General features: G+C 37.1%; 1 protein-coding gene across 13 annotated transcripts in view; it reads right to left on the bottom strand.

Moving 5' to 3' along the window:
* Huwe1 (HECT, UBA and WWE domain containing E3 ubiquitin protein ligase 1) overlaps positions 1 to 13653 on the bottom strand; it is a 105263-nt gene extending 91610 nt beyond the window's left edge. For 12 of the 13 annotated variants that reach the window (XM_050131227.1, XM_050131233.1, XM_050131230.1 and 9 more), the window contains exons 1-4: positions 13559 to 13653; positions 8539 to 8637; positions 7608 to 7814; positions 6547 to 6699 (exon numbers count right to left, since the gene is read on the bottom strand). In XM_050131227.1, the coding sequence (XP_049987184.1) occupies positions 6547 to 6699; positions 7608 to 7814; positions 8539 to 8637; positions 13559 to 13603 (504 nt within the window). In that variant the 5' untranslated portion in view covers positions 13604 to 13653. Of the gene's footprint in view, positions 1 to 6546; positions 6700 to 7607; positions 7815 to 8538; positions 8638 to 12556; positions 12666 to 13558 lie in introns of all 13 variants that reach the window. The other variant, XM_050131237.1, reaches the window with a different exon arrangement.
* Between the last annotated feature and the right edge of the window lie 1323 nt (positions 13654 to 14976).

Raw genomic sequence — 14976 nt, 5'->3', positions numbered from 1 at the left:
TAAGGAGGCCAGGGAGTAGAATGTGGTGGTTTGAATGAGAACAGCCCTATACTATACCTTTAAATACTTGGTAAGGATGTAGGAGGGATGGCCTTGTTGAAGGTGATGTCACTGGGGGGGGGGGTGGGTTTTGAGGTTTCAAAACCCCATGTCAATATCAATTAGGTCTCTCTGCCTAATACTTGCAGATCAAAATATAAGCTCTCTGTTACTTCTTCAATGCTACTTCCTGCTGGCTGCCACAGTCTCCAGCATGATAGTCAGGGATTCTAACCCTCTAGAACCATGAGCTTCCAAATAAAACTTTTTTTTTGGTTGTGGTATTTTATCACAGCAATAAAAAAGTTAAACACACATTAAGAAAAACTACTTTAATACACTTTTACCTATCCTCTCTGAACTGGCTATTTTCATATATAACTATTTTCATAACCGTGATAATAATGAAAACAGCAGAACAGGAAACTCCGAAGGACCACCTATCACAAAAGGTGTGAATGAAATAACAGCAGTACAGAATCAATCAACCTCAAAGAATTTTGCACACTAACTTTTTGATATTTAACTTACCCCACCCTATTCTATATGTAGCAGCTGTAAGCTATAGTCCACATTCCTGGAGTGAGGACAATGAATCCTCATGCAATAAGTGATAGATTGTTTTGGTCTCTGAAAGACCAGCTAAAATCACTTGCTACTAGTTCCCTTAATTTGGAACTTTCCCAAGGGCAGGAACAGGTTGAGAACAGGTTGAAAACACTGAATGCTAAAAGCAGTGAGTAGTCCCTACCCTTCAGGAATAGGTTCTGGTTAAGGCAAGCCCCAGGGGGCCAGAAGTCAAGGTCAGGTGTTCTCCCTCTAGTGGTTTTATTTGAGGAAGTGTCTCTTCAAGGGCCTGGTGCTAATCGAGTAAGATTTGTCTAGCTGGCCACTGAGCCTTGATCATCAACCTGTGTCTACAGCCTCAGTGCTAGGTGTTAACATTCAGAAATTATGCTGGCCCATCCTGTAATCTCAGCAATTAGGGCAAATACTTAGTCAACCCAGGGCCTCATGGACATTCCTGCACTATTGTACCTATGAGTAAGTAAGGCTCTGTATACAAGCCCAAAGACCCCTTTAAGAGACAAGCTCCTTCCATTCCCACTCTCTTTCCTGCTGCTCCTCAGAGAGCCAGGCAGGCAGGCTTTTGCTCCCCACCCTTTCGGTCTCTTCTGGCACTCCTTCCCCTCCCCCCTTCTTCCATTCCTTCTCTCCAATAAAAATCCTCTTTGTAAGTACAGTCTGCAGGGTGTGTCTGTCTCTCACCCGCCACGGGGCTCCTTGGCCTGCCAAGGCCCCTCTCACACTAAGGTTATAAGCTATGCCAACACTTCCAGGCATTTTTATGTGGGTTCAAGAGAATTCAGGTCCTTGTGCTTGTATGGCAGGAATGTTCCAGTGAACTATTTTCCCAATGCTCTCTACTTTTGATTAGCAAAATCTAATCTTTGATGTCTTCAAAAGCTAACTATATAAACTTTTAAGTATTATGCATCAATGTCGATGTACATGCTATGTATAAAAATGTACTTTTTAAAGGAAACAGCAATAAAGCTGGAGGAAGGCACAAAGAAATATCAAAGTTTTTATAGACTATTAAAAAAAATTGAGAGACCCTGTGTAGCTCAGTGGTTGAGGCTGTACAGTATACACAAACCCCTAGTTTCGTACCCAGAACCACAACCAACAACAACAACAAAAAGCTGGTATTAAATTACAATTTTGTAAATTAAGATATCAATTCTAATTCCCAGAGCAAATATCAATAACTAATTAAAAGACAAATAAGGAAACTGAAAACCTGAACAATGCCAAATGTCAAATCAACTAGACCGAGGATATTGAACCTATTTAAGCATAGAACATATACTTTCTAAGACACATTAAAAACTCCAATAGACCTTAACAAAATAATCATTAATATAGTTAAACAAAATCTCTGCCAATTACAGCTGTCAGATGCAGGAAAATAAAATCAGATATCCATCACAAAAGGCAATCTGAAAAATTCACAAGTAGGGCTGGAGAAAAGGCTCAGAGGTTAAGAGCACTGGCTGCTCTTCCAGAGGTCCTGACTTCAATTCCCAGCAACCATATGGTGGCTCACAGTCATCTGTATAGGGTCTGACTGCCTCTTCTAGTACACACGAAGACAGGTCATTCATATGCATAAATATTTTTTGAAAATTCACAGGTACATGATAATTAAACTACTTTTAACCACCAACGAGTCAATGGAAAAAAAATCACATGGAAAATCATGAAGTTATTTAATGTGAGTAAACTCAAAGTATAATCCCAAAAATTAAAACATATTAAATTTTAGGTATCTCAGAAACTGGAAAGATGATTCAGCAGTTAAGAGCACTACCTTCAGACCCAGGTTCAATTCCCAGCACCCACATGGCAGTTTACAACTGTCTGTAACTCCAGTTCCAGGGAATCTGACACCTTCACACCAAATGCACATAAAATGTTTTTAAAAATTAGGTATCTCAACATTCTTATCTTAAATAAACCCTAGTCAATCAACACAATCCAAAGAAGAAACATGTAAAGAAAAAAGACAAAATAAACAGAAAAGGTATACTTTGGGGTTACTAGTGAAGAAAAAACTAAATAAGAACACATAAAGCACAAGGTCCAATATTCACACACACTTTCACACAAACACACACACAATTTTCAAAGCAACTATAGTTATTATGGCCCAAAATATTCATGAACAAAAGGTATTTACTATGACAAATGTTTATAATAGGAAAAATTGCAAATTACCCAAATATGAAGAAAATAGACAATCACAGATAGCATAATGACAGCATTTAAATTTTTCATATAACAATATAAGGTTACATGGTGAGAAGAATTGGTTTATTCCTCCATGGAAACAGCCTTTCCACTTTTTTCCACTTCTCTGTGAAAAGGGGTTTTCAACTCAGGCTTACCAATAACTAAGTATTCTCATGCTTCTGTTGCCTAAGTGCTAGATTTACAGGGGTGCACCATGTCCGGCTATGTAGTTATATTATCCTTCAATGGTTTTAGATTTGTGATTTTTATTCTTTCTTTGTGTATCCTAAACTAGTCTTGAACTGCAATGTAGGCAAGGACTGACCTTAATTTCTGAACCTGGGATTACGGGTATATAACACCACACCTAGTATATGCATGTTAGGCAAGCACTCTACCAACTAAACTACATCTTTAGCCAAAGATTCCTATTTTTAGCAAGCAGTTCTTTAGTATATCTTAACTTTGTTTTACTGAATTATAATCCAACAAATTGCTTCCTGAGTAGTAAACAAGGCGTGAACAGCCAATTCATCTCCTGTTAATGTTATCTTTAACATAAATTAAATTCTTACATGTTTTTGTTATCTGGTTTTGCAACCTATTGATTCAATTTGACTAATTATTCTAATTACTCTATCTTTATAAAATAGCTTAAAACTTAATAAAATAAGTACTTCTACATGACATTTCCAGTATTTTCTTGGCTATCTTTAGAACGTGCAGAATACATGAAATTTGTTGAAAAATATATATACAAAGGCTGGAGGCTACACAGAAAGACAAGTAAGTCAAACCACAAATCTAAACATTCAAGGCAGAATAAGCTTGACACAATTATTTTCCTCATATTTCTTCTATTCCCAACTAATAGTTAACAGTGAATAACACTGAGGCTAGTACATTAAGAAAATAAATCAAGAAATAAATGAATTACAGAGACAATCAAGTGGTAATATATAAAGCAAATGTAGCAAACTATCACAATCTTTTGTAGACGTCCAAATTTTCTATTTTTAAAACTGAAAAGCAAAACCTCCTGTTTCATCAAAACAAATATGCCTATGATTTTAGGAGACACTAGTCAGGATCTTTAAAATACTACTAGTTCTTTATCCTTTTTTCACGTGAGTATGTTTTATTAAGACAGGTTTATAAAGAAACTGCTTTAGATCTATTGCAGGACGGAATAGAGCAAAGCGGAAATTCCAAGCAGAGGAGAAAAGATGGTGAAATCAGGGAGACACCATGTAGCTGCCAAAGAGGAAAGATGCCAGGAATCTTACCCGTAAACCACGAGCCTCATGGCAAAATATAAAATAATATGAGTGGACTAATTTAAGATTTAAGAGATAGTTAATAAGAAGCCTAAGCTATTGGTCAAGCAGTGTTGTAATTAATATAGTTTCTGTGTGCTTACTATTATTCTGGGTGTCTGGGAAACAAACGAATGGCCTCCATCGATACCTTTTAATTCTTATGTATTAATACCCTGTTTTCTTAGCTATAAATGAACTTGTCAAAAGAAAACGATTCACAATGCAAGCAGGAAGGGTTGGCTATAAACATTTTTAATGGTACCAACAGGAGAATTGGGCAATAACTCAAGAGCTATTTTACAGGCTTTAATGAGAACCCAAGTATGAAATAACCCTACTCAAGCAACTACGAACACCTGAGAAGAACAGTAGATATTGCATGTCATACTTTCTCAGAGACTAAGAGCCAATATTATTTTCCTCAAAAAGTAATGCACATAACTTTTGAGTCTCATTGTACTCATCAACCTAGTAGTGTTTGTTATTCCTTGGAAACTACAGCTCCCAGACTTCTCCTGGATTACCGTCACCTGTGTGCGCGCTGGCCGCGCCCAGGTGAAGGCCATTCCTCCCAGATAACCTTGCGCCCCCCGTTAAAAGCGAGGGTCCACGAGGTTTCCTCCCCTCTTGGCCTCTCTCTTGGCCCTTTTTCCCCCTACCCTTGTGTGTCTCGCACGTCCCACCCCTTACTGTGTTCCCCTCTCCCCATTAAAGCGCACCCACGTGGGAGCCGCGTGTCCGTCTCTTCCTTTTGCGTCTCGTCTATCCTGTGTTTGTCCACACACCCACGCCGCCGCCGTTTTTAAAGGAATAATAGTGTTACCATATGATCCTGATTATAAAGTATGTATATAAAAGTAACTAGGGTATCAGTCATGCTTAGGGGCATATATACAACACCACTTTACAAGACGGGATCTGCTTAAGAATGAATATTCAGACATGAGGGAAAAGGCTTGATTTCTTTTTCAGATGAAATTTTATTAAACATTAAGATTCACTAGCTTTACCCTTAGATCAGTATCATTAATATTATTTGGGAATAGTTGCTCCTGTGTATTTATCTAATATGTGGCAATAACACTGTATTTTAACAATTATTTTGAGAAAGGGTCTCACTATGTGTCCCTGGCTGGCTTGAATTCTCTAGGTAGACCATATTAGCCTTGAACCTGCTAGATTTTCTTTAAAATCTAGCACCACACCCTGCCAGTTCTAACAATTTCACATAATCTCCCTAGGAAACACAAGCCCATCACCTTCAACAAATTCTTTTAAAATATGTATTCTAACTTTTTTTATTGTATTATTTAGGACTTCTGTTTAAATGTGTTTTCCAAGAGAGGTACATAAGAGTGCTGGTGCCCATGGAGGTCAGCTTCTAAGACTGGAATTAACAACAGTTAGGAACCATGTGGGTTCTGGGAATTAAACTCCATTCCTCTGTAATAGTACATACAGTCTTAAACCACTAACCCATCTCTCCAGACCCATCTACTATGAATTATAAGACAATATTTGACATTTTGCTTAATTTTTAAATCCAGCTCATCCATTAATTAGGACTACAATGGAGTTTCCTGGACTTAAAAACTAGTTTGTATGTTTTTTGAAAGTTTTTATTTTTATTGAATTACATATTTACTTAAGGGTATGAGGCATGCATACAGAGACCAGAAGAAAACTTTTGGGAGTCCATTTTCTGCTTCTACCATGCGAGTGTCAGAATCAAACTCTGGTCATTAGTATTAAGCTCAGTGGTAGGCGCCTTTACCTGCTGAGCACTGATGCTTTATTAATGTGATGAATAACAATTTATTCTCTTAATTTCATCTGTATATATATGTAGTATCACCAGCTGTCCCCATTATCACCCTCTTCCTCCCCCTCCCTCTTTTTGAGATAGTGTTTCAAGAAGTAGCTCTGACTGTCCTGGAATGGAACCTAGTATGTAGCAGAACTGTCACGTTTTGAACAAAAGATTTTGTCTCATGAGCAGAAGGTAATGAAGTGCTTCAAAACTTAAAACTGATATGGGGGCTGGAGAGATGGTTCAGTGGTTAAGAGCATTGCCTGCTCTTCCAAAGGTCCTGAGTTCAATTCCCAGCAACCACATGGTGGCTCACAACCATCTGTAAAGAGGTCTGGCGCCCTCTTCTGGCCTGCAGGCATACGGACAGAATATTGTATACATAATAAATAAATATTTTTTAAAAAACTTAAAACTGATAATACTCCTGCTTTTTGAAACTATCACACTGTCCAAATACTTGCACTCAATTAAGTCAGAAAGTTAACTAAAGGATTCTCATCCACTTTTACAAAGCAAGAAATGCCTGCTTATAGAAACTATATACTCTGATATTTGTTTTTCCAGTCTCCAAAGACATACCTCTGCCAAATGCTGCAGTCTTGTCAGTAGTGGGGTCCTCTTGTCAGATCCAAGACGTGTGATATAGTTTGATCTTTTGCTAAACACATATAGAAGGTTAAGAACTGCCAGCACCACTTGCATATCAGACGAAGCCAATAAAGTTGTCAAATGCTAAAGGAACAAAAAGACAAAGTTCAACTCATCAGACACCTGATACTAAAAGCTAAAACTATTTTTCAGAAAGCGCAATAGAAGTAATCATATCTGTGTCTCTGCATAAGGACTTCAAGAAATGTTGTAATATATATATATATGTAGAACTAAAAAACATTACATTTCCAAGTGATAAGAAGTTAAGCTAATTGTATGCTATTATTACCACCTTTATGCTAAATATAAAAAGAAATCATAGAAGCTAAAGCTATCAACAACGGCTATGTGCAATTATGCAAAATAAAACTAATAAAGTTGGGAGTAACCTGAGTGATTGTTTTGTTTTAAACATTCACCAATATATTGAAGCAATTAATTGGTCAAAATTAAAACCAGTATGTAATTGAGTTGGAAATTAACAAAGGCACTTTATTTGTTGATTATCTTAATGGTTTTGGATTTTTTTGGATATCACATCTATTTAATTATCAAGACCAAGGTAATCATTTGATTATTAAAGCTCAAAAGTTGGGCAAAGGCCGGAACTACACACAGATGGAGTCTGGCTAGGTTTGTCTTTCTCCTCTCTTGGTGGGCTTTCCCTGAACCCCCTTCTCAGGCTGCTGCCAATCTAGGTAGCTGCCTTGAAATCCAGTCAGGCTTTTACTGTTCTACACAGCAGCTATAAGCCTCACATGTTTATCGTTGTTGGTGGCAGATTTGGTGAGAAAATTTGTAACTCTTAAGGGAGGAATTAGTTGAGTTTTTCCCCCATGTTAAAAATGGGAAACACAATTACAATAAAGTTAGGACTCTGTGATTATGTTATGCGTGACTTAAAAAAATAAAGGTATAATCAACTTAAAAAATAGAAAATTCCTCCATTTGTGAATATACATGGTTATAGTTAAGAACAGACTACTTACTTCTATGGAACTGTACAGATGCCGAGAAAAGCTGTACTCGATAAGCAGGGCTGTGAAGTTCAATACAGCCAATAGAAGCATTTTTAGTTGTTCCTTTTCCGGCCTATCACATACAAGCATCCATGACATATTCTCCACTGTTTGTCCAGCATCTGCCAGAATTCCATCAAAGCGGTCCAACAGATCCACCCAGTGATATAACTCACACTAGAAAGAAAAATAAAAATATAAAAGCAACTGGGAATGGTTATACTCTAGTAATCTCAGTATTGAGGAGACTAAGGTGGAAGGATACAGAGTCCAAGATGAACCTGGGCCACACCGTGAGATGCTTCATCAAAAAACAACAGTAGCAACACTGAGCATGGGTACTTTAGAATAGTTTTATTTAAGACAGAATGTTTTCCCATTATTTCAAACAGATTTGTGTGTGTGTACGTACACCACAGCATGCACAGAAAGGTCAAGGGACAAGTTGGAGTTGGTTCTTTACATCTACTATGAGGGATACAGAGATCAAACTTAGGTCACAAGACTTGGTAATGTGTCCCTTTACTTGATGAACTATCTTCTCTGGCCGAACACATTTTTCTTTTAATGGCCCAACACATTTTTCTTTTAAATGTCAATGTTCTAGAGCTGTGGTACACATATACTAGAAATTTCTTTTTTAAAAAGATTCATTTGTTTGTTTATTTATGCATACAATGTTCTACTAACATGTACATGTCAGAAGAGATCCCCAGATCTCATTACTGATGGTTGTGAGTCACCACATGGGTGCCAGGAATTGAACTCAGGACCTCTGGAAAAACAGCTGGTGCTCTTAACTTTGGAGCCATTTCTCCTGTCTGCTAGAAATTTCTTAAGTGATCACAGACTCAGACTATTCCATTATAGTTGTACTACCAGCTGCTGCAGTAATACTTACCTTGCCAATGTTCCATGTTTTGATTTGCTGCAGTTCCAAGAGGAGTTGCTCATCATTACAAACTTTGAGTTTGTCTATTAAGGCTCTGCAGTCTGCAGGCTAAGAAAAACAAACAAACATTCACAAAAGATGTTTTTAAATGAAGAAGAAACAAAGAATGGGGAAAATGACCTGAAGCCCACAAAGCAATTCAACTTTTGCTTATATAACTAGATCTCTAAGAAATCTCATGAAGAAATATTTTCATTCCCAACAATCCACTATGCATTTGTTTAAACCTGAATGAACCTATATATGCAGACAAACTACTTAAAAGTACATAGACAACAGAAATTAAAGAAATCAGCTAAGCAGAAACTAAAGCAGAATTAAGTAATCTGGGACATGGTCTAAAAGGTAACTAGAATATCTGGTATTGTTACAATGAGTTGGAGAGACAGAAAAAGAAAGCCGCGGGCGGGGGGGGGGGGGGGGGGGGGGGGGGGGGGGGGGACGGGACAGAGAGCCTGAACAAATTCAGTTTTTCTACAATATTAATCTTGAATTAGAAAGAGCAAAGAGCTTCTGAACTTTTTGTAAACTAAGACTCCATTCTTACTTGGTGTTCCATTTCCATACATTCCTGATCTCTTGCACTGATGAACAGGACCAATTATTAATAAGGAGTGGATTGAGACTTTATAGTAAAGGTTCTGAAAGCGCAAAGGAAAAATGGGATAGGGACTGCGACAGAGAAGCATCCTATTAATGGACAACAGTTGGGGAAAGTATTAATACTTTTTATTTAACTCTATAAGTGATGTCATGGAAATAGAGCTACCTTTGGAACCAAACCGACATTGTTTTTGGTTTTATGATTATTAAAGTGTCTGATTATGAGTGAGTCCTACTCACTGTCCATTTACTTACCAGAAAAACAAAAATAACCTAATAAACTAGCGTGGAGAGGCAGTCAAGTATGTGTCATTTAACTGAGTGTACAAAATAGGGGATTAAATACTGAGACAGTGTGCTTTTTTTTTTATCAATACTGGACTTTTTAATTAAAGTCAGTCTCTTTGAATCTGAGAATACTTGCCTGAGATGAACAGATACCAACTAGATACCCAACGATGCTATTGTGAGATCTAAAACTAAAGGAAACTTCAAAGATTTCCAATGACTATAATGATATTTAAAAATATAGCCAGTTTTCTTAATCCAAACTACCACCCCTGCAAGGATCTACTTCAAATTTTTGCGATAATGAAATAAATGTATGCAAACCCTTAACACCAAATCCTTCCACAAACCAGGCTTAACACCCCTCCCCGCCCCCCCCCTTTCTTTTAGTATAGATAGGTTGTAGGACAAACAGTGAACCAGTAGAAATAACAGAAAACAGGGCGAATTTGAGTGACCTGTTCACACAGTTAATCTGTCCCTTCCCTTCTCCATTTACTTGGATATAGAAGCAAATCCATCTATTTAAATTACTAATGGGATACACATAGGCAAATCCAATTTTTTGATTCTGTAGGGGTTAGGTAATACCCATTTTGTGGTTAACACTTGGGTACTGTAATAACTTGCTATGTCCACATTACATGACAATCTCTCACAAGCCAGAACCTGCTTGAACGCAATATAGTTGTTGGCAAAGATAATATGGCCTTTGCTAAACTAAGATATTGCCTATGACTGATGTGGGGCTTGCCAAAGATTCTGATTGGCAGCATGCCAAACACACTTAAGTGAGATACCTGGTTCTACTGGGACAAACCATACACGCACAAGGACAACTTATTGCCTAGACCTTTTGTCATCTTTTCTAGCATTTCATTGTTGCCTGCTGAATACTTTGAAGGTTACCAAGGAATAAACTGAAATGGTATACTTAAATGTTAGCTCCCAAACTGAAGTATCACATATTTCTTTCTTTGTGGTATATGGAACAAAACAAAACAACTGTCTCTTGCTTTCTCTTTTTCTTCCCCCTCCCCCCTTTTGTGAGATAGGGTCTCCCTATGTAGACCAAGTTGGTCGTGAACTCTTGCCTCCCAAGTACTGGGATTTAAAACCTTGTACCACCATAGCCAACCCTTAGTCTTTGTCTCTCATCTTCAAAGGGAGTTTCCATAATACCTTAATTGTAATTGAGAAACTTCTCTTTAAAATTATCATCATCCTTGTTATTGTAGAATGAGGGAGGGAGAACGGGAGGGAGGGGACAAAGATGTAGAACTGGTTCTCTCCACTTTGAGATTCTAAGGGCTGAACTCAGCTCATTGAGCTTAAATAGCTAAAACTTTTACCTGGTGAGCCATCTCATGAGCCCCAAGAAACATGGATGTGACAGACTCTAGCCCACTTTGTTCACAGGGGTCATCTCAGGCATACATTTAAATCATCTAAGGTGCTTGTGCTTCCTCATCATAAAATTTACTTAGCCTTACTACAATATCATTCCTCTCTTCCTATGCTATATAAATGCAAACCAAGTGGGACTGTCCCCAATCATAGGAAAAGGCAAGCCAGTAAGTTCAAAGCTGCATACCAGCTACCAGATTTTACATGAATTTCTTCCCATAGATATCAAACATAGGGGGAAAATTCTTTGCGATGTTGCCAATATACTAAGTGATCAATTTTTTAAAAAAATCTTCAAATTGGCCGTGCGATGGTGGCGCACGCCTTTAATCCCAGCAATCGGAGGCAGAGGCAGGTGGATCTCTGTGAGTTCGAGACCAGCCTGTTCTACAGAGCTAGTTCAGGACAGGCCCCAAAGCCACAGAGAAACCCTGTCTCGAAAAAAAAAATCTTCAAATTGAAACCTACCATTGACGCCAGTATGAGAAACTGGGCAATCTTCTACATTACCTGAGTACAACAGGCAACTCAAGCCTTAAAACACATCTAGACAGTGACTTTATATTCTAAGTAATCTGATAGAAGCTAGGAAATTCTTAAGTGTGACTATACAAGCCTTGCAATTCACTTAGCATAAAAAATAAAATTTGCATTTCTCTGATCACCTGTAAGATTGATTCTTTCTAGTTAGTTTACTGGCTTTGTTACTTCTCTGAAAGGTTTTATGCCCATTTTGTCATTGGGATATTCATTTCTTTTGATTTAGCATAAAGGGTATTAACTACATTGGGTTACAAATATTTTCTGCAGGTTTTCAGGTCCCATGACTCCCCCCACACACGAGCTTAATTGGGGTATTATGTGGCATATAAAAAACAGCACATAATTAACAGAATTTGATTATGTTATGCAGGAACTGGTTCTCTCCACCTTATGTGACTCTAGGGGCTGAACTCAGCTCACTGAGCTTAAATAACGAGAGCTTTTACTTGGTGAGTCTAAACATAGATGGTATCTAAACATAGATGCATATGCTCATATTACCATCACCACATTCCAGGTGAAAAACATATCACCTCCAAGTTCCCTTGTGGCCCTTTGTGTATGTGTTAAGAACATTTAACATAAAGTTTATCCTCAACAAAAGGAATTCTTAATTTATCCTTAACTGGAACTTTTGAAACATCCTTTTTCTTTTCAAATAGGCTATCAATATGTAGCCCAGGCTGCCCCTGAACTTTGGTTCTCTTACAGCATGAGCCACCACACCCAGTTTTTACTCATTTGTATAACTAAATAATACAAAGCCATAGAACAATTCCCCCATCCGCTCCCATGATAACCACCATTTATTCTGTTGCCTACTTACATACCTTTGACTATTTTATATGCCCCATATTAAGAGGAACCATGCAGTATCTGTTCCTCTATGTTTAACTGATTTCACTTTTCATTCTTCTGGGGGTTAATTTAAAAAATATTAAGAAACTTCTTCGACTTAATAATGAGGAAAAAACCCAAATAACCCAATTTTAAAGTGGGCAAAGGAGTTTAAAAAGACTTTTCTCCAAAGACATATAAATGGCCAAATGGCACATACAAAGGTACTCAGCATCACTAATAATCAGGGAAATGCAAATCAAAATCATAATGAGATATTACCTCATACCTGTTAGAATGGCTATTGTCATGTGTCCTTTTATTTTGGATATGGTATTTTATATTTCCATTTTGGTTTTTTTGTCCTTTGCTTTAATGCTTGGAAGGGCAATCCCCACCTAAGACAAGGTAAACATTCACCTGTATGTTCTACTTCTCCTATAATTTCTTTTAAAAATATCTGATTTTGACGACTTATCTACAATTTACTTCAGTAAATAGTCCCCACACCATCCCATCCAAATCAAAAATTGTCTTGGCACATTTTATTGACTAATACTGTTCTTTCCCGCAATATATAATCCCTCTATTAAGTTCTTATGTATTCTAGATTGTCTTAATTTTCAATCAGTAGATTCTTACACTGATGGAACTGTTTCATTTTTAAAAACTTAATTCCTTTTCTATTCACTTTTCTATTCAAATGATATCGTCATAATTTAGATGATGCCAAAACACATCAAAAACAAAATCAAATGAAAACATCTGTACAGTAAGAAAATCAGTATGCTTAATATACAACATTTAATAAAAACCACACTGATATTCCAATGTCAAAGAACAAAATAAAAGATAGAAGACTAACAAAAGTCAAACTTACCATTTTTGTTTTCAAAACCAAAGGAAAAAAACCCTGAGTTCTAACAGCAGCAGTAAAACTGTTTGTCATACTGTCTTTTTTCTTATTGTGACCTGAGAATCCATTTCAGGGCCCACAAAGTATGGTTCACTATTCCATTTACACAAAGCTACTGAATTTAAATAAAAACAGAAATTCAAAAGGCATGATAGGACTTTTATTTTCTTTTGTTGTATTCATAGTGAATACAAGGCCTCATGCATGTTAAGCAAGCACTCTACAACAGAGCTGTTTCTCCTAGCCTTACAAGTTGCTGTAGTAACACTTTCTATAAACTGAACATATTTAGTTGGAAGATCAGAATGGCTGCACTGGTCACAATATTTTTTTCCTGAAATGAAGAAAACAAGCAAAGCAAACTTGGATACTCACAGCCTCAGTAGGTGTCTTTTTCAGTTTAGTCCTGTCTACTTTCATGATTTCAATTTTCTGCTTTAAGATCTGAAAAGAAAACCCCCAAAATAGTGAGAAGATAAAGTTGAAGATAACCTAGAGTTGAATACTATTAAACATACGAAATACTGGACAAAGTGTATGTAAGATACCTAGTGTAAAAACACTGAAGTTATGTTAACTCATGGGTATAACTATGAAATAGAAATGGGTAAGGAATGCCAGGCGGTGGTGGCGCACGCCTTTAATCCCAGCACTCAGGAGGCAGAGGCAGGAGGATCTCTGTGAGTTTGAGGCCAGCCTGGTCTACAAGAGCTAGTTCCAGGACAGGCTCCAAAACCACAGAGAAAACCTGTCTCAAAAAAAAAGAGAGAGAGAGAGAGAGAGAGAGAGAATAAAGAAAGAAATGGGTAAAGAATAACTTTTGATACAAATGGTTCACAATCCCTGTTACATAAGTACATAAAACAAAATAGCCGTTTTCTTCTTTTATAAGAATTTCAAAACTTTTGACAGTTAAATATGGCATGTTTTTTGATACCTCAGAATGAAAATACTCACTAGAATACTCTAGTTTTGAAAAAAAAAAAAAGGAATTACATTTCTAAAAATTCAACTTAAGTTTTAGGGATGTACACAAACATTTTAACTGCAATAATCTACACTGCATGCATATGTTTAATAGTAAAAAATCATAAAGTCCCAAAAGTCCCAAAAAAAGGACTGTTTTAAATTTTAAAATCTAAATGTTTTATGTGTTTTGTTTACATATATGTATGCACATTGCAAGCAGACATGGGGCTCAAGGAGACCAGAAAAAGTCATCAGATCCCCTGAAACCAGAATTAAGGATGGTTGTGAACCACCATGTGGATGCTGGAAATAAGTGATCTTAAGTGTTATTTTTCCAGCTCCAGGATTGGTTTTTAAATGGACTATATCGCCACTAAAAATACTGCAGGCAATTACATAACAGAGAAGCTCATGATTAAATAGAAAGGTTATACAATGGAATTTGAATCTATTATGTCAGGAATGATGGTTCATACCTGTAATCCCATGTTGAAGCAGAAGGGATCAATGGGAATTCAAGGCTAGGTTGGGCAACAGAATGCTATCTCAAAAATAAACAACTAAATATAAGTCTATGTCTATAAAAAACACTCTAAGAAAGGAAATGTATCAAAAATGTTAATTTATAATGTCTGACTGCCTTAGTCTGTAGGGCATTTTCTTGATAGAGGACTGATATGGGAAGTCCCAGCCCACTGTGAGTAGTGACATCCTGGGCGGGTGTTCCTGGGGTGTGTAAGAAAAATGTCTGAGTCAAGGTACTAGGAGCAAGCCAGTAAAACAGTGTTCCTCCATGGCCTCTGGTTCAGTTCAAGACTCGAGGT

The sequence above is a fragment of the Alexandromys fortis genome, unplaced genomic scaffold (assembly GCF_014885135.2).
Source record: "Alexandromys fortis isolate MF-2015 unplaced genomic scaffold, M_Fortis_MF-2015_v1.1 scaffold_373, whole genome shotgun sequence".
In the NCBI taxonomy this organism is placed as follows: Eukaryota; Metazoa; Chordata; class Mammalia; order Rodentia; family Cricetidae; genus Alexandromys; species Alexandromys fortis.
The sequence above is the reverse complement of the archived record's forward strand: the minus strand, read 5'-3'. Positions and strand labels throughout refer to the sequence as shown.